Below are 19,002 nucleotides of genomic sequence, written 5' to 3' on the forward strand. Positions count from 1 at the left end.
AAAACGGTGATTATTGTCTTCGGTATGCCTCTTACTTTGTACGGCTTTTTACTGATTTGCACTGCTTTACTCACTTAGGTCCTAGAGGAAATGCATCTTCTTCCAAACTATAATATGGAAATGCCACCTTTCAACTGAGATTTTAAATGAATTGCCCATATTCTTATTGAATCCAGACACTATTTCTGTTGCTGTGGTACAAAAGCTTCGTTTAATATCGTATACACTGGCATACTACTGCGTGCAAACAAACCAACGTTTTACATACATTTATAGATGCTCGTGGGACAATAATAATTTCTCTACAACAATTTCTACTTATACATTTTTAATATATATATATATATATGTACGTATATCTTTTCAATAAGCGATGAAAAACGACAGTCTGAGCGTTCAGACTAGGCATTGGTTGAAGGGTGGAAAAGTGGAAGGGTGGCGGTACGATTTGCATAAACATAAATAATCAAGTTTAATAGCTATGGCATACTAGTTGTCTTGGCCCTAGATCTACATACATCTAAATCTAACAAAGTTTATAAAAAAAAACAAAAAAATAACTCAGCTCAAGTGGGAACGAGTGGTGGAACTAACTTAGAGATAGGTGCTCGGAATTATTTTTGTGGTCTGCGTTGTCGGCCTTATCTGCCTGATAGCGTTGCAGCGGCGGAATGGCAAACATGACCAGACCACTGATGGCGATCATCAGCCCAGCCATGAGGAAGGCCGGAGAGTACGAGTTCGTCAGGTCGTACATCCCACCTAGAGAAGAAGAGAAAGAAGAAGATGATCCAGTGAGTGGGCTTCCATGACCGATCCACGAGGGAAAGACTTACCTCCGATGGGGGGACCAATGAAGCTAGCAATGCCCTGGAATAGCAGCAGCAGGCCAAAGGCATTGGTCAGCTTCTCCAGCCCCAACAAATCCACTAGGATAACCGAAGTGAGGCCCACATAGGCGCCAATCGTGAACCCAAAAACGACGCAGTACATGGCCAGCGAATTAAAGTCCTTACAGAGCGGCACCATGGCAGTGGCTGAAAGACAGGAGGAGCATGAGTCGGTGAAGAATAGGACAAAGTAGAATGAATTGTCACTCACCGAAACCGCAGGCCGTAAGACAGACGTTGTAGACGAGAAGGCGGTTGACCCACGGCTTGTCCGACACGTAGCCGAGGATGATGCGGCCCACGGTGTTGGCCACGCCGATTGTGGCGATCAAATAGCTGCTATTTTGCTTGCTAATGCCGAGCTCCTCCGAGTAGGCGGCTATGTACAGGTAGGGCACGTTAAAGCCAATGCTAGTGCAGAAGTTCGACACGGAGAAGATCACAAAGATCATGTCCTTCAGCAGCGAGAAGTTCATCATTTCGGAAAAGGTGTCGCGGGTCTCCGTGGAGCAGGTGATGCAGCCGCAGCACTTGGCGCTCTCCTGCAATGCATGGACGGAATTATATTAATGGGAAATCAATTGGATTGTCTTAACAATTTGCAGTTATTTAAGTGTAAGTCAAATCTGGTAAGCATTCTATACTGAACATTGGGGGTAAGGATAGGCCTAGGAAGAAGTCGATTCCCATGGCGATGGGTGGTGGTGCGTCTTCCGACGACCGACATCTGATCGCGTAGTTCTTTGTGGCCACCAGCCAACAGATCATTATCTGGGGTGGGGGTCACACTCGCCTCGTCCACTGTGACGTCGCAGTCGAAATGTGCCCGACGACGACGACGACGACGACGACGACAGCGACGACGACGACGACGACGACGACGACGACGACGACGCCAACGCCGCATTAGCATATTAGCTTTAAGTGTAAGTGGCTCGGCTCATGTTAGTCAAATGATGTCGACAGCCAATGAATATTCGAAGGGCGACGTACGTACCGGTCGGATCGGATCGGAATGATTCGAACTAGAGCAGACCATAGCGTGGCAGTACGGCACGGGCTGGATCCAAAACCGAACCACGGGACCTGCAAGTGATTAGTGCGCCGTAAGCTTTGGACGCGACGGCACCTGGTACCTGGTCGGGGCGATGTCATTGGCAAACTTTTACGAGGATAGCGAGATATTTGTGACGGGCGGCTCAGGAGTGGTGGGCAAGGCGCTAATTGAGAAGCTGCTCCGCTCCTGCAATGTGCGCCGCATCTACGTCCTGCTGCGTCCCCGCCGCCAGCTGAGTGCCGAGCAGCGGCTGGTCAAGCTGCGCCAGGCCACAATTTTCCATGTGCTGCACCAGGAGAAGCCCGACGAGCTGGACAAGCTGGTGGCAGTTCCCGGGGACGTCTTGCTGCCCGGACTAGGTATCGATCCGGCCATGGCCGCCCAAATGTCGAAGGTCTCGCTCGTCTACCACTGTGCGGCCACCGTGCGCTTCGACGAGCCCCTGCGAGTGGCCCTGCAACTCAACGTTGGAGGCACCTTCGAGGCCATCAAGTTTGCCGAGACTCTGGCGCACCTGCGCGTCTTCGTCCACGTATCCACCTTCTACAGCAATCCATATCTGAAGTTCGTTGAGCCCAAGTACTACTCCTCGCCCATGGACTGGCGGCTGTGCCTGCGCGTGATCGACGAGGTGCCAGACGATGGAATGCTCAATGCGCTGACCCGCAAGTAAATATAGTCTTCCAAAATGATCATAATGTCCTCGGCAGAACCTCAATCAATTCTGTCGACTAGTCGTGTACGAATTCGTTGTTTATCCTTCACCAAAGTCGCCTGGATCTTAATTGATCCTTCATCGATCTTACCAACCGATCCCTGATTGATCCTGTACTCCTCTAGAGGAGTACCTTCCGTCGATCCCTCATCCTTTGCTTAACATACCCACTCTTCTTCTCTTGTTCTTTCGAACTCTTTTCAATTCTTGACTCTCTCCCTAATCTCTTTCGATCCGCAGGCTAATTGTGGGTTTTCCGAACACGTACACGTTCACCAAGAACTTGGCCGAGTCCCTGGTCAATGATTATCGCTGCCGCTTACCGCTGATCATCTACCGTCCATCGATAGGTGAGCATTATCCACGATCAGTCAAAAGTCGACTGACTTGTGTCCTTACATGACTTATCGTCCTGAATTATCGTCCTGACTTATCGTCCTTATCGTCGCCATAGTTCTGTTTGCGGTCGATGATCCATCGCCTGGTTTCTCCCCCTCGCTCATGGGTGCCATGGGTCTGTTCGCTCTGGTCGGAGCAGGCATATTGAAAACCGTATATCTGGGCAAGGAAACGCGCCTTGACATAACACCCCAAGACGTGGGCATTAAGTGCATGCTCTCTTACACGAAAAAAGGCCAGGAGAAGTACCAGAAAGGGTGAGATCAATCCCGCCAGAAAGCTGCTTAGATCGTGATTGGATAACATGTTGGTTATCCTTTGCAGGCCGCCCAAGGAGATACCCGTGTACATGTCCTCCTCCTGCACGCACGTTCCGCACACCTTCACCCAAATTGCCGAGCAGATGGACACATTGGGCTTGTGGAAGAAAGCCGCCTTCGAGAAGAGCCTGATGGTGCCTGGCTGTCACTATACGGATAGGCGCTGGGTCTACCAGTTCCTTGTCTTCACTAAGCAGATTCTCCCTGCTCTCCTCATCGATCTACTGCTGCGCCTCTTTGGAAAACGACCCCAGCTCATGGGCGTTGTGCGGAAGGCCTACCAGACCCTGGAGGTGATGCAGCCCTTTATGTTCAACAACTACGACAGTCCTGGGGTCACGGAAAAAGACGAAATATCGAAGGAGAACCATGGGTAAGGGCATTTCTACCTCTCTGCTGTACTCCTGGTGATACTCCTGCTGATCACGATCTTCCCTCTACGATGCAACATCGTCTAGCACCGACTTCCATTTGAACCCCTTCACTGATCCGGATATCAATGGTCTGGTGATCCGCGTAAGTGGCCAAATGCTCTACAGCATCCGGGCACATCTCTTCAAGGAGGATCCGTGCACCCTGCCACGCTCCCAGCGAATTCACACGATGTAGGTATTCCCTTTCCTTACCTCTTATTCCCTGTACTCCCCCACTGACACTGTCTAACCACTCCATGCAGCAAGACGATTATCTACCAGGGCCTGCGCCTCATCCTGCTGTACAAACTCGTCCGCTGGATCTGGGCCAGCTATCTGGGGCAGCACTTCTAGATCAGATCTGCAAACACCTATTTCTTTTTTTTCCCTTTTTTTTGTACCCCTTAGTTTAGTTCACTTTGATGTCAGTTTGTTACATATGTACATACATACAGGCATAAATTATACATATCTACTACGACCGAGACAGTTCGAGATCATGCAGCGAATACCCTTAAGTCCAGCAATCGATATGCCCCCGCCGGACGCAGTTCAGTCCAAGATCCTGCACTTCGACCCGTGAGACCTTGCTAGTGGTGTCTGGCACACTATTGTGTTCGGGCTGAGCTGTCTAGGGTCACTATTCGAAGTAGCCTACATAGCCCTGATGCTGGGTCGTCAGCTTACACGATAAAAACATAGCTCTCCCGACAAGTGACATTTTAGGGGTCACATCCCCACTAGGGTACCCCAACCTTACCATATCCAATGCCCAATAAATTGCCGTTGAGAAATACAGAAAATACAAATTTAAATGTAACCTACCTGACTCTGGTCCATCTGATTACTCTGGCGTAAGGAACCATATCGCTTGATCACTCCTGATCCGGACATGGAGCGGTTTAGGTCGTTCCTTGAGCTGGCATACTCCGGCAGATTGTGCAGCGAGCCCTGAGGAGAACCGAACAAGAAGTTGGAGTTGTTCCCTGCGGAAGGACCCAAGTAGCGTATAGAAAGAGAATACTCACTTGATAGAGAGCATCCACGCGGTACATGGTTCCACTGGCGCTTCGCTCCCGATGAGCATCCCGAAGCGGAGTCAGCTGGAGCTGGCTGTGGCAATTGCGGGCGATGTCGTCGTTGCTGGTGCTCTTCACGACCACTGAAGTGTGGGTCGGGGGCGCTAGGGGGGTCTGGCCATTGATGGCGCCGTTCGAGTTATTGTTCTGTGGGGGAAGATCACACCGAACTGAGCAGGGGGTCTCTAGGTTGCAACAAAGGATACCCACCAGATTGGGCTTCAGATTGTGTCCCATGCTGTTGGATCGACACAAGGTACTTCCGCCAGTGGCCACACCACCTGCAGGGACATCCGTGCGCTGGGGCAGCTGCAGGTACTGATCCGTGGGCACCACCTTGAGCGGCTCCAGCTCGGCGGGCGTCGTGTTCTCGTCAATGATGGCAGACTTCTTCCCCAGCTTCGGGGTACTGGGTGTGTTTGGGGGCGTCTTCGGCGGCGCCTCCAGCTCCAGCGGCCGGAACATCGCCCCAAAGATGATGCAATTCAGCACGATGCCCCCGATGATCAGCATGGCCCCCCGCCAGCCATAGCTACCGATCAGATACTCCGTGAGAGGGGCAAACACGAAGGTGCCGAAGCCGGAACCGCATACGGCGATGCCAGTGGCCAGGGAGCGCTTGGAGTCAAAATACTGCGTAACGCTCACAATGGCCGGCAGATAGATTAGGCCGAAGCCAAGCCCCGTGCCGAACCCAATCGTAATGATCAGCGTGAGGACGTTTTGGGCAAACATGCTCACTATGATGCAACTGGCGGCCAGGATGGCCCCCGCTATGGTCACCGCCCGGCACCCATAGCGATTGACAAATGAAGAACTGATGGGACCTGCCACAATCGACGAACGTTTTAATAATGGACCCAAATATAGAATAGACGATTCGAATCATGCAGAAATAATCATAAAGCGATTCGAACAATTTATGAATGATCTGAAGAACGCTCACAGAGTCCATAGAAATCTGTTCCACCCGGAGACGCCACTTACCTGATGAAAATGTCACGCCCACCATGATTGAGGCTATCCAGGCAGTGTAACCCTTGCCCTCTTTGAAGTAGTCGAGAAACTCGTTGTAGAAAATTCCGAAAGAATACGTCATCCCATCGGCTGTGGAAAGAAAAGAAAAGAAAAGAAAAGAAAAGAGAAGACGAGACAAGTAGTGAGAAGTGATCATTTCTGGACCAGCCCCAAGGAAGGACACGCTTCTCGAGGCTGCTCAACAATTCAATAATTCGATTACGCCGGTTCGAACTGGTTGCTTTGGACGAGCTCTTTGGCAGCGCCCGGCAGCCCATAAATCAGTTTAGCTGGACAATTAATTACGGCCCTACATTTATCAGGCCCCCGACTCCAGGCCCCCACATCGATAACTATTCTCGTGTCTGGGCAATTACAAAAACGAGCCGATAAGATTATCTGGTATCTGGGAGGGGCTGGGAGGCAGTCGCCGGGCACTTGGCCGACAATTATCACCCAATTGATAGTTGTATGCCTCAAGTGTCGACTGTACTCTCGCTCACTCACTCACTCACTCACTCACTCACTCACTCACTACCTCCTTCCCTCCCAAATCAGCCAGGCGACATTCGAGGCGTATCAGGAGTGGACGTAGACGTGGACCTTGTAGGTGTACCGTGGCTTAATCTACACGGGCTGGCCATCCTAATTTCGAGCGATTAGGGTGCGTAAATGCTTCCCAAGTATTTATGATCCCCGATCCGGCGAATCTCACCGGCAGCTCTACGAAAATGCTTAGTAGCCGATTGGGCATTAGTAGAACCCACTTTACTACTTTTACCGACGCTGTTGCCAGCGGACATTCCAAGGTTTCTGGGGGTTGATTTATGGCACCTTTGATGGGGAAGCGGACCGCAATATGGCCCATGAAGTGTCCAGAAACCTTCCGGGTGTAACCGAAAGCCCTAAACCCAGAGTCCGTGTAAGGGAAAGTTCGAAAGGAATGGAGATTCGTTAAATGGACTCGAACTTACTGACAATGTGAATCATGAAGGACGCAAACACAACCACCCAGCCCCAGCCACCATCCGGCGGCGTGGGCATTCGCTCCAGATCCATTTCACATGGTTTCTGGTGGGGCTGATGGTGCTGCTGCTCCTTCTGTTCTCTCTGGTTTTGGTTCTGCCGGTAGTGGGGCTGATCCTGGTGTTGCTGGGGCTGCTGTGATTTTCTCCGGGTGGGTGGTCCATGCACCATTTTCTTGATTTTCAAAGAAATGCAGGAAAGGCAGGGGCCTCTTCCTCTTCCTAGTCGTAGTCCTACTCGTATCGGGGGCCGGGTCGAGGCCTCGGGAAATGAGTGTACTGTACAGTGCCACCCACAAATCTGCCTCTCCGGTTGCTGCTGCTGCTGCTGCCGCTGCTGCAGCTTCTGTTGATGCTGCTGTGCCTGATGGCGCTGGTGCTGCCGTGTCGTGCTCTCCTCTAGTTTCGCATGGTGTGTCCGCTAAAATGGTATGGAAATTAATGTAAACTATGTTGGAGTTAGAGGGTGTTGTACGATGTTCGTACAAGTATCGGCGAGTATCGGCGAGTATCGGCTTAGCCGCCCCGCCCCACCACCGCCCCAGCCAGCCTATGGCAAGGCAGAAAAACACGTGATGATGAGTGTGTTGTTTGTGTCTTTGAGTGCTGATGATGCTTATCAGCGAGCTCCGCCAAAATACATTGACCCTTCGAGACAATAACTTAGTCAATGGCACAAGACAGATTGTTCCTACATACCACTGTACATACAAACCATACATACTATGTATGCATGTGCTTACACATGTGTACACATGTGTAATCGTAGGTATGTCCGAGAATAGATCATAGAAAGAACAACAATAATTGTGAAATCTTTAAATCGGTTAATAAACGGTAATTCAATGCAAAAAAGCTTTGGAAAGCTTTGAAAAAATCAACTTTAATATGTATGTATGTATGTACCTTCAAATCTTCCTGTAATATGTACTATTTATTACAAATTACAAAAAGATTTGAAAGTCGAAGATCTTTAAGCCGGGCAGTAAAGCCCGTAGAAACATCTAATTGTGCATTCATCTCATGCAGAATACACATACTCTATACACTATACACTGTTGTTGTGGATCGTTTTTGGAGATGGAGAAATTTAATATTGTATGAATATTGCTTACAGCCTAAGTTTCCATCTAAAGCGTTTTCCCCCCCTTCCCCGTATCGACTACCGGGTTAGAAACCATTCTGCAACAGATCCAAGCTAATTGCCTAGATCTCAATCGCTCCATTACGCTCTCCATTAAGCTGCAGAGCCTTAGATGCAATTTGGATCTTTTCTGAATCGGTTGTGTATCGGGCAACAGTATGAATGTTAATCGCTGGGGAAGCGGAGACATTGACGCCAGAAACGGAATGCAATGCAACTCAAATCGAACAAATTAAACGAAACCAAATCAAAGCAGTTATCACACAGTCAGAAACCTTCTGAACTGTCATCCCTGCCCCTAGACAGCCCCCATCGCACACGCCCCGCCCCGCCCCGCCCACCAAAGTTCCCCCCACGTCGTTGCCATCTCCATTACCCTTATCATCGTTGTCAATGTTGTGGCTGTGTTTTGGCAGATTCCGCTTACATTTCCATTGTCCGCAAATCACTGTTTTCTCTCCCGCAGTCTCTGGCGCAGTCCCTGGCGTGAGACGAGACCGGGGGAATGGGTGGTAGTGTATCATTTATAGAACTCAGAATCTCGCTTATCAGCTTCAGTTCGAAAACACCCGACTCTGAATGATCGGGCCGAGCTGTGCGATTTAGACCCCCAGCAATCAGAGCGTTTAACAACTTTCGTACGTACGGATGTACGTGCGTATGTATGTATGAACGTATGTATATGCGGCGTGAACTCACGAACAAGTTTCGAAGTGGAGAGCCGGAGAGCCGGAGAGCTGGAGAGCTCGAGAGCCGGAAAAGATGATTTGACATGAGCCCTCTGATATTCTAGTGTGCCTGGATACGGGATACGGGATTCGGATACAGGCCAACACGTCTGAGATAAGTTTCGAGACGAATTCAACACTCTGCACAGTTTTCATTTGTGCGGTGCAAGCTCGCGAACGAGTCTTAAAATGAAGAACCGGGAAAGGTATTTTGCCCAAGCTAAGAAACTCAGATTCTGAGCCACGGCAGACGACTATAAGAACACGCCAAGGTGCGAATTAGTCTCGTTCTCGCTGTCGTTTTGTTTTTCGCTTTCGCTTTTGTTTTTGTTTTGTTTTTTATTGTTCTGTTTTTGCACAAATAGATATAATCATAAGTAGGTATAAGCATATGTATATGCCTGCTTAATCATGGGGCCATGGGGCTGTTATTGTGGGATTCGACCAGTGACCAGAACAAAGCGCAAAAGTTGCAACAATGCCGCAAGATAATTTTGACATGATAATGCAGAGAGGAGCAGAGCAGTCCGAACAAAACAAATGCTGTGTTTCAGCTGTGTCCATGCCCATATCAGCCCACACTCGATATGCAGTCGAGCATTATATTGTATGTACTGAATAATGGCCATCCAGGCGTACAGGCGTACAGGCATCCCGGCATCCAGGCATCCAGGCATTCGAACAAAGCCAGACTCAGTCGAAATTGATTAGAAACAATGGAAATGTGGAGACGTGGAGATGGAGCAGAGAGAACTCTAACGGAGGCGTCTCCGGCTCTGTGGCATGGCAACCAGAACCAAAGCAGGAAACGCAAAGCAGCTTCATCCCGGATGATTCACTCGTCGGCGCTGTGCTTTGTGCAATCAGGGCAATTAAAACAAAACAAATCAAATCGAATCAACTAAAACGAGAGACCAAAAAACGCCGCCTGAACTTCTACCTACGGATCTCGACCCCAGAATCCAGCGACCAGCGTCCCAGCGAATTATCGTTTGAAACTGTGTTCTAAACAAATTGTGCGATCTGGAGCCAAATTTTGACCATGACATTGAGTCGCTCCCCCAATCTCTGTTTCTATCTCGACTCTATCGACTCGGCCGAATGTTGCGCATACGCAACGTTAACTGAAAGCGGAAAATGGAATTGGAAATGGAACGGGAACGGGAACGGGAACGGACCACACATAGATCGGAGTACCGCCCACGCCGTATCATCCGAACAAGCAGTGAATAAATAGACTTTGAATTCAGGTTCTGTGATTGCGGCCGGATTGTGGCTGGACTTCATTATGTGGCTTCTGTGGGCGTTCAATGGATAGTTGGGGATGGTTGGGGAAGGTTGATAAAAGCTGTAGATAAGGGAAACGATTTGAATGGGTCTGGTATTGGGTTGAAGCCGTTTCTAGGTGCATTTAATACCCTTCAAAAGGGTACACACATATGTATGTGTGTGCGTATCGTCTGGACATGGTGTATTTTAAATAATAGACAGTCCATTTGTACGTACATACTACATATGTACATAAATAGATGGATACATAAGTTCCTGGTCGTCTAACTTCAAAGTTGGATTAACAATACTGAGAAAAGGGCACTAAGGACACGTCCTGCACATATGCATACATATGTATGTACATATGTATGTCGTATGTAAGTACATACATATTTAAATCTGAAATGGACTCTTTCTGAATTGAATCTCAATCGGCTTTAGACCTGCGCTTACATCTGGTTGTGTATCGGCTATGAACCGGTTAATCCAATGCCATCACCGCCGAACCACTAGCACTTGTTTATCTTGCACTCTTGAGCTGTTGCCCCACTGGGCGACAGGCAGCGCCTGGCAACGCCCTGCAACGCCCTGCAACGCCCGGCAGTGCAAGGTCGCCACCCAATTGGCGATAACAGCACCACTTCGCCGATATGCACATGCCCGCTCGGTGTCCCTTTCTGCGAGTAGACAGGTACATACATACATATGTACATGTGTACATACATTTGTACATATGTGCCCTTTCGATGCACCCATTCATTCATGGGCTGAGTGCATTATGGGGCGTGGACTTTGCCTTGACCTATCTGCAGTGAGCGCACTGCCTCATATTCCCCATAAACATACTCGTGTAATAAGTGCCCAAATGTTGTGCGCTGTTAATGAAATTGCAGTATCAGCAGCTGCGGAACACATTCGATAAAGTGGTGGGGCCGCTTTGTGAGGTGGTGCTTCTCTTGTTTTTGTTTTTTGTGTGTTTTTTTTGTCCGGGCTGGGGCTGGTGCTGGTGCTGATGTGGGTCGTTGAACCACCAGCAGAAGCAGAAGCCGAAGAAAAAAAGAAGCAATTTTCGGTGCCACCAAACATGGCAAGAGAAATAGAGAAAGAAAGAGAAAAAGAAAAAGACAAGGGCCACACTTGCATGGAACATGCCACGGAAAAGGGGATAAAACGAAGCAAAAACATGCAAGCGTGCACTCTGCTCTCGTCCTACGGTTCGTTCATCCAGTGCGGAAAGCCTCTGTTCGGCGAATTAGTACTCGTATAATAAGTCCCAGAAGGTAAAGGAGACAGTTTTCTGTCACCCTCTAGTACCCAACGAGCCCGTTCTTGGTCTTTAATCCCTGTTAGAAGAATCCAACGCGGCTAGGAGTTCTCCCAGTAGTCATCCCCCGTCCGTCTGACCGTCTGTCCATCTGTCCATCCGTCCATCCGAACAACCTCCTTATTCGTTCACACTTTGTTTATCGCGGAATTAATTCACTTTGCTTGTCACTAAATGAATTTCTGATTTTGCGGTCACAGATTTTTAATTGCTTTGGCCTTGGATTCACTTTGTGCTCGCTTCCCAATCCGGCCACAGCCTCCCATCAATCTCCTCCGCCGGGGCAGAGGTGGCTGTTGACCTTGGACAGGGAGAACAACTGACCCACTAACCAGATTTCTCTGTTCGCAGTAGATATGAGATGGACTGGAATCACTTACATATGTAGGTATGATACATGTTAAGTGACGCCAACCTGCACTTCCAAAGATTTCACTGTTTTTACGCATCTCTTTTCTTCAGACAATTCTTTTTGACCCTTATGCTGAATTAGTTCAATGCATAATACATTTATTAGCAATACATTTATTAGCGTCAATATTGTACATTCCCAGTTTTTGAGATGCAGTAATCCATCCGCAACTACATTGAAGTGCGAGTACTTATTGTCCCATCTTCTTCTTCTTTGATTTTCCTGCCTTTCCATCCTTCATTCGATCCTATGGGCAAGCCTTCCTTAACAGTTTTATTCGTTCACCCTTTTTATTTCCTACTGAATCCTCTTAATTTCTTTTCATATTCTTTTCCGTTTATTTTCTTAATTTTCCGGGTGAATCTTAACTCCATTTCATACTGATCAATTCAACAATTGAATCCTCTGGTCAAAAACTACATATGCTTGTATGTGTTTCCTTCTAATTATCGTAATTCTGTCTTCGGAACCTTGCTTTCAAATATGCTCTATGTCAAGCTAGAGGACAATTCATTAAAGCTACGTTCCCATATTTATTTCCTCCTTACATTTTTCGAATTGCTTTTCTGTAGGCTCGATCTCTGCAATATTAGTCTTTCCCATCATTATTTTGCTCCACTTTCCAGCAATCTCCACACCCCCAAGATCAACAGCCCTGCCAACCTTCACACAAGTCGGTATCGATTCCACTCCAACTCCCACTCCGACCCCCCTTCAAAGATTGCACTGGCATGGGCATGTGCATGGGCCACCTGTTGACCGACTGAATGGCGAGAGGGAATTATAGGGGAATATGCACTTTCGGCTCTCCCACATTCGTTCTGTCTTTGTGTTAATAAGATTGTGTGTTTATAGGCAGGCAAAGGCAAACCGAACCAAACAAAAACGAGGGGGAACGTTGTGAGTTGCTGCGGACACCGCAACTCTACAGTTATACCCGATACTAAGTCAGTATGGCTCTCCTGCAGCAGACGCCGCTAATATTGAACCACACGACAAAGAGTGCGTGCGAGAGAGACAGAAAATCAGTCTGAGCGTGACGTCGGGCGCTGCGTAGCCACTGCAAATTGATTTGTTCCTATTGGCTATAAAAATGATCTGATCTGATCCAGATTCAGCAATCTGATAGATATGGTTATTATCTATGATTCTGCGTTTTTAGTTTTCTCGAATGTGCAATATTGTGGATGCAACAGATTTTCGTCCTTTGTGTGGGCGGAAGGGGGTGGGGCGAAATTTTGAGATACACGTCTTATAGTAAGATCTAACAGAAGTGCGGATACCAAATTTGGTTACTCTAGCCTTTATAGTCTCTGAGATTTTTGAATATCCCCAGATTTTCGTCCTTTGCGGGGGCGGAAGGGGGTGTGGCGAAATTTTGAAACAAACTCGTCTCGGTCCGATATATTAGGAGTGTGGATACCAAATTTGGTTGCTCTAGCTTTTATAGTCTCTGAGATCTAGGCGCTAATGTTTTACTCTAAGCAAAGCCGCCTATGCTACGTGTGTGTTAGAGAGAGACAGGGCGAGAAAAAATGAAATTGTTTTCTTGATGCTGGCTATAATAATAATACGATCCAATTCAGATTCCGCAGTCTTAAAGATATGGTCATTCTCTACAATTCTACGTTTTTGGTTTTCTCATATCTTTAAAATTGTGAATGCCACAGATTTTCGTCCTTTGTGGGGGCGGAAGTGGGCGGGGCGAAGTTTTGAAATATTTTTGTAACAGTGACATATCACAGAAGTCTGGATCCAAAAAATCGTTGCTCTAGCTCTTATAGTCTTTGAGCACTAGGCGCTGAAGGGGACGGACAGACGGACGGACGGACAGACGGACAGACGGACAGACAGACAGACAGACAGGGCCCAATCGACTCGGCTATTGATGCTGATCAAGAATATATATACTTTATGGGGTCGGAAACGATTCCTTCTGGACGTTACACACATCCACTTTTACCACAAATCTAATATACCCCAATACTCATTTTGAGTATCGGGTATAAAAATAAATACCAACAAACGGTTGAGAATTCATTTAAAAATAGTCTCAGTAAAGAGTGCGCTCTTTTCGTTTCGTTTCGTTTTTATTTTTGTTTTGGTTTCCAGAGCGATTGCATATTTCATTTTTGGAAGTCCCTGTAGATCTGAGTGGATCATATGAGAGCTATGGCTCAGAGCATAACTGGCCCGCTAGCAGAGTGCTCTGCCTATCACCCGGACGGTGAAGAGTGAACGGTGAATGGTGAACAGTGAACGTTGTTGACTTACCTCTCACTTTCAGTTACTGTTAACGGTATTTCTGTTACTATTACTGTTACTATACCAGGGCTATTTGTGTGCCGTTACTATTGGTTTCTGTTTCTGTTGCTAAACGCTTCCTTTCGCTGGAAGTGGGCGCTTATGCTGGGTTCGATTGGATCATTTGATATTGGCTTTGTTAGCGTTTTGTTGTGCGCAAATCGTTTTACGACTTTGTTGACAATATTCGTTCGCGCTCTGTCCGATGCAGCTGCAGCTTGAACGTCCCGTCCCACAGAGATTACGAACTGCACTGGAATCAACTGCAATCAGATTGCCATTAGATCAGTCCAATCTGATCAATTTCACTCGATGCACTTTTGATTGATTTGTCCCAAGGATTTTATATGATTTTTTAGCGAGCAAGTGGGGAAAGTCCTGTCTTGCTGGCGCTTCTTTTCCGTACACTTTTCGTACTTTCTAGCTTTTCGCCTTGGACAATGGTTACTGGTTTACTGAGTGTACGATTTGGCTCATCTTAGGCCTATGTTTCGATCCGATGCGATCCGATCCGATTCATGTGCATAGAGGCCGACGAGACGCAACCGATGTCGTTGTCAGCGAGAGACCAAATAAAATTAAGTGTGAAATGTGTAAGAGCAAAAAAGCGAATAGGAAGAAGCAGTGGAGCGGAAGAACAGAGGAACAGAGGAGCGGAGGAACGGCAGCACAGAAGAAAACATTGAAACCATTCCGAATGCTTGCTCTCTTACCCGCGCGCTCTCCCACACGCTCTCACCGGGTTCTTATCAATAGCTTCTGCTGGAAAAAGCGAGAGCCCGACCGTCCGACCGAACGACCGACCGACCCCAGAGAGACGTATGAGCCACAGATAGAGAGACTAAAAGAGAGCGACAGAAAGAGAACGACAAAGGGGGGTAGAAGGTGCAGAGGTAGCGGGTGCGGGAGTGCCAGTGATCGGACTCAATCCGCATTTGAATTATAAACACCTTATCAGCTCTATAACTTTTCTACATTCCCATTATTGTTGCTGTCCCTTTTTGTGATTTCTAATTGTTGTACCGAAGCAAACACCTCATACATATGCATGTATGTACATACATATGTACATATGTATACACCGTGTTTCTAAGAGGAGTACGGCACTGGCTGATCGAACTTGGAATGCCTACGCCTTTCTGGGCTTAGTGTTAAATTTTAATTAACAAATTTATCCGATACGCATTGTGAGCAAAACGAAATCACGCATACTAACACCAGGCACATCAGGGTCTAGACACCATATAGAGTTCGATAATACCCTCCCTCACACGTAGCCTAACTGGACGTAAACGGCCTCTGCCAAGTTTAATAAATGACTAGAAATTCACATGCATACATACATACGTACATATATAGTACGACTCCATTTTGTGGATATCTAGAAATATCCTATATTTTGGATCAAGGCCCCTTTCGGCTGTTCAATTCTTATTTAGAGTAACTTTTGCTGAGACTAACTAAAATATTATTAAGCTAAATAAGTTTAAATTGTATCTGTGGGAGAAGTGCTGCCCACAGTGTTGGAAACACATTTTGCGGTCGGACAAAGAAGTAGTGGGGATGTGAAAGTGATTTCCCGATCTTCTTGCCTTCTTTGAAGATCACAGTGGAACAGAGGACAGAACTTTCCCATCCTATCACTCTACAGTGGTGAAAATCTGAGGTTCAAAGCGAAAGCGACAACAAAAAACGCTGTTTATCTATGTAAGTTTCTTTATAGAGGCTGAGTGAATTGGATCCCTGGATCCCTGGATCCCCCCTGTGCCCCCCTGGCCCCCCGGCCCTAAACAACTGTTCACTGACCATCAAATATGGAAATTGGACTTGGCCAAGCTTCGCACCGATCGCATAATTTTCTGAGCAAACTTGGCCCGACACCGAAATGGATTTAATGCTAAAAATACACAGCACTCGGGACGAGCTAGACCCCAACACGAGACCCCTGATCAGAACCCAGACAAGGTGCGATCGTGACCAGATCGGTCACAGGTTATCCGATCAAGATCTGCGGAGATTACTTCCCTTTTCTTTTCCCTCTGGATCAAACCCCTTCCGCCAATTGATTTACTATTCTCGAAGCACGACAATTTCAATGAATGATAAGGCGGACAAGGGAATCGATTCCGCTGGTGGCCGATGGTGGCCTGCCGCGCCCCATTTTCAATTGATAAGATGGTTGCCAGATCCTGAGGCAGAGTACGAGATATAGCCACAGCTGGACGAGTCTACAACCGGGTAAATGGAGTGGAACTCTTTGGGTGAGTTAGCTCAGGAGCGGAGGGGATAGAAGCGGGTTCCGGATCCCGGTTCAGACTTTACACATAGATTTTTCTGTTTTCAAAGCGTTTCTGTCATTCAAAAACATTCAAAAAATTGACACGAGACAACAACAAGTTTGACACGAGATGATAGATGGATCGTCTCCGCACTTCTTTGAGCTAACGTAGAACGATAGTTGGTTCCGCCCCCAGATTGCTGCTTCGGATGGTGGTAACGCTGTTGCCGCTGGTGCACGGGCTCCGACAACTTGTCGTCCATAATGCAAGCGGACTGTCAGCAAAAATCTGGCGATATGTGGTCGAGTGACCACAGAGTGCGCTCCTGCTTCTCCGGTCGATACTTGGTTACTTTTGTTTCGGTTATTTTTAAACGCATGGTGCTATTTTTAAACTCCAACTGCATCCCCAGCATCAGTCCTCCGTTTCAGGTCTCAAGATTCGCAGCCTCCCAGTTTTCTGGTCTCAGTCCCTGGCGTCGTCCAGCGCCATGATTGCGCCCGGTCACGGTGAGAACATTTCGTGGCTGTTGTTGCTCCAGAATTGATTGTGTTGTTTGTTCATCTTACAGCGAAGATTAGCAGGGGCAATCTGCTCCAGCGACTGCTCCCTGACTGGACTTCACCAAAAATGTGTTGTGCACTCGGACAGTGGGACAGTCGTACAGTGGGACAGCGGGACAGCGAGACAGCGATGGCGACGAGGGTGTTAGACTAAGACAACTACGACGATTCTGGATGGTGATAAGCTGGTGCTATTGTCGCCTCCATCCACAAGAATTGCGGTCAATAGCTCAGCGATCCGTAGTCAAAAAAATATTAAGTTGTGCATGTTCATGTTCGTGAGTGGAATGTAATTTGATCTGGCTTTGGCTGGCCTGGGTACGGGACCTAGCAGCCTCTTATCGGTGTCAAACACCTCTTGCTGATTTTATTTTAATAGGTGCATTCACTTGCCTTCCTCAATTCGAAACGGAACTCAAATTGAATCCCCATTGGCTTCATATTTCAATGCACTTCGATTGCAAATCCTATGTCCTGTAGGGGGTTCAATGGTTCAAGCACTGCCTCATATATCGATATTGATGGATGGAGGCTATCGATGCAGTTACTGGATCGATCGTTATCTTATCGATGGGCATTTGCTCGCCGCATATCTATGAGGATTCCATTACGCTAACAATCAATATTTACACCCTTCCTTTCCTATTCCTTTCTGGCCTGGCTGTTAATTGCCCTGTTCTCAGGGAATTTTGCGAATTGCGGAGAAGCCAACTGCCAAGAACAGCGCAGTAATATTAATGGGAAGAAGATTCATGCAAATTCATGCAAATTAGCTGACAAAAAAGATTGGCAGTCATCAATCAGCCGTAAATTGTCTGGCAATAACATAGGAAATACTGCGCGCAGACATTTTGCTGTTGCCCTAAAGACAACAACAACAACAACAACAACAACAAAAATAACAACTACAGCGACAGCACGAAACATGCCGCATTGCCATTCCGCATTCTAAACGCTGGCTATAGGAACTTGTTAAAGCGCCAAGTGCAAGGACCCACCAGCCACCAGCCACCAGACACCATCCACCAGTCAAATGGGCGGGAAGGAGATGGGATGGCCCTGACAGGTCATCCTCGATGTCGCTCTGTGGCAGGTGGCCCGGCCTGCCAGCCGTGCCGTGCCGTTTGCATTGTTACCGCCTTCTATTTAACATGCACTTGTCTCGTCCTCTTTGTGTCGTATTAATATTGCAAGCCAGCCATGGCCAGTGGGCGGTTAGCACCTGTTGAGTGCCAGAGTCAGATGCATCAGATGTGCACCCCCATGGCCGCAGCTGAGCCTACGTGTGTGCTGTGGTCTATGGGTATGTGGGTATCTGTGGGCCAATTATGCACAGGATAATGAAAGCCTGTCCCCTGGGCCTGTTCGGGACTGAATCCTGGTTTACTTACAATCAGAAGAGTTATGCTGGGACTGGTCCAGAGGTAGATCGGACGACGACAGCGCGGGAGAACTCATTGAAACTAAATGGCCAGCATCGGCGGCTTCTCGGTTGACTTCAGTGTAGTTTCGCTGTTGCACGTGCCGTGTGCCGTGTCCCGTGTCCGCGACAGTGTATGTGCGAGTCAGTATCTGTGTGTGTATGACAGGTGGTTACGAGTATATCAATGTACAATGTACTAACTTACATGGCTCTGTGCCACGCCGTGCTGTAACTGTGTCTGTGTCGGGCATCCCTCGGGCCACAAAAAACTTACCCTTGCATTTTTCGCTAGTTCACTGGCACGTGCCACGTGATGCGCCCGGCACGGATCGATCCTTAACTGCAGGTCACGGACGCTCGATACGGCACACGGATACGGATACGGAAACCTATGCGCTATTATGCACCAATACCTGCTCAAGTTCGAAAATCGAATTTGTTCGCGTAATTAATTGAAACTGTCCCTAATTTAGTTTGGACTGAACCCGAGCCGTGGAAAATTGGCCGCGGGCCGCCGTTTAACTTTTAACGGAAGGGCGTCACGCACGCAGGTACCGCAGGTACCGGCGACAGGATTAAACGCTGTGTTTTGGCCCGTCTTGGGACCAACACAAAACAAGAGAGTCAACAAAGCTCGA

At 47.8% G+C, this 19,002-nt stretch overlaps 2 protein-coding genes across 2 annotated transcripts; one reads left to right on the forward strand and one right to left on the reverse strand.

Moving 5' to 3' along the window:
* Positions 1 to 188: 188 nt before the first annotated feature.
* LOC108162871 (monocarboxylate transporter 12) lies at positions 189 to 14,680 on the reverse strand. Its single transcript, XM_017297826.2, has 9 exons — positions 14,070 to 14,680; positions 6,865 to 7,336; positions 5,861 to 5,980; positions 5,084 to 5,700; positions 4,823 to 5,020; positions 4,620 to 4,745; positions 1,102 to 1,432; positions 837 to 1,037; positions 189 to 762 (listed from the first exon to the last, which is right to left on the reverse strand). The coding sequence occupies exons 2-9, from the start codon at positions 7,085 to 7,087 to the stop codon at positions 590 to 592; spliced, it is 1,989 nt and encodes a 662-aa protein (XP_017153315.1). The 5' UTR covers positions 7,088 to 7,336; positions 14,070 to 14,680; the 3' UTR covers positions 189 to 589.
* On the forward strand, positions 1,926 to 4,592 carry LOC108162881 (fatty acyl-CoA reductase wat). The gene is made up of 6 exons (XM_017297837.2): positions 1,926 to 2,616; positions 2,903 to 3,012; positions 3,117 to 3,318; positions 3,386 to 3,754; positions 3,840 to 3,986; positions 4,058 to 4,592. The coding sequence occupies exons 1-6, from the start codon at positions 2,039 to 2,041 to the stop codon at positions 4,146 to 4,148; spliced, it is 1,497 nt and encodes a 498-aa protein (XP_017153326.1). The 5' UTR covers positions 1,926 to 2,038; the 3' UTR covers positions 4,149 to 4,592.
* Positions 14,681 to 19,002: the final 4,322 nt, after the last annotated feature.

This window comes from Drosophila miranda, chromosome XL (genome assembly GCF_003369915.1).
Source record: "Drosophila miranda strain MSH22 chromosome XL, D.miranda_PacBio2.1, whole genome shotgun sequence".
In the NCBI taxonomy this organism is placed as follows: domain Eukaryota; kingdom Metazoa; phylum Arthropoda; class Insecta; order Diptera; family Drosophilidae; genus Drosophila; species Drosophila miranda.

Bases quoted from the DNA above. Each gene is read 5' to 3' on its own strand.
- LOC108162881 (XM_017297837.2), top strand. From the start codon at position 2,039: ATGTCATTGGCAAACTTTTACGAGGATAGCGAGATATTTGTGACGGGC. The intron at 2,617-2,902 runs GTAAATATAGTC...TTCGATCCGCAG, and splicing joins CTCAATGCGCTGACCCGCAA to GCTAATTGTGGGTTTTCCGA. The intron at 3,013-3,116 runs GTGAGCATTATC...TCGTCGCCATAG, and splicing joins CATCTACCGTCCATCGATAG to TTCTGTTTGCGGTCGATGAT.
- LOC108162871 (XM_017297826.2), bottom strand. From the start codon at position 7,087: ATGGTGCATGGACCACCCACCCGGAGAAAATCACAGCAGCCCCAGCAA. The intron at 4,746-4,822 runs GTGAGTATTCTC...GGTTCTCCTCAG, and splicing joins GCGTGGATGCTCTCTATCAA to GGCTCGCTGCACAATCTGCC. The intron at 1,433-4,619 runs GTAGGTTACATT...CATGCATTGCAG, and splicing joins ATCAGATGGACCAGAGTCAG to GAGAGCGCCAAGTGCTGCGG.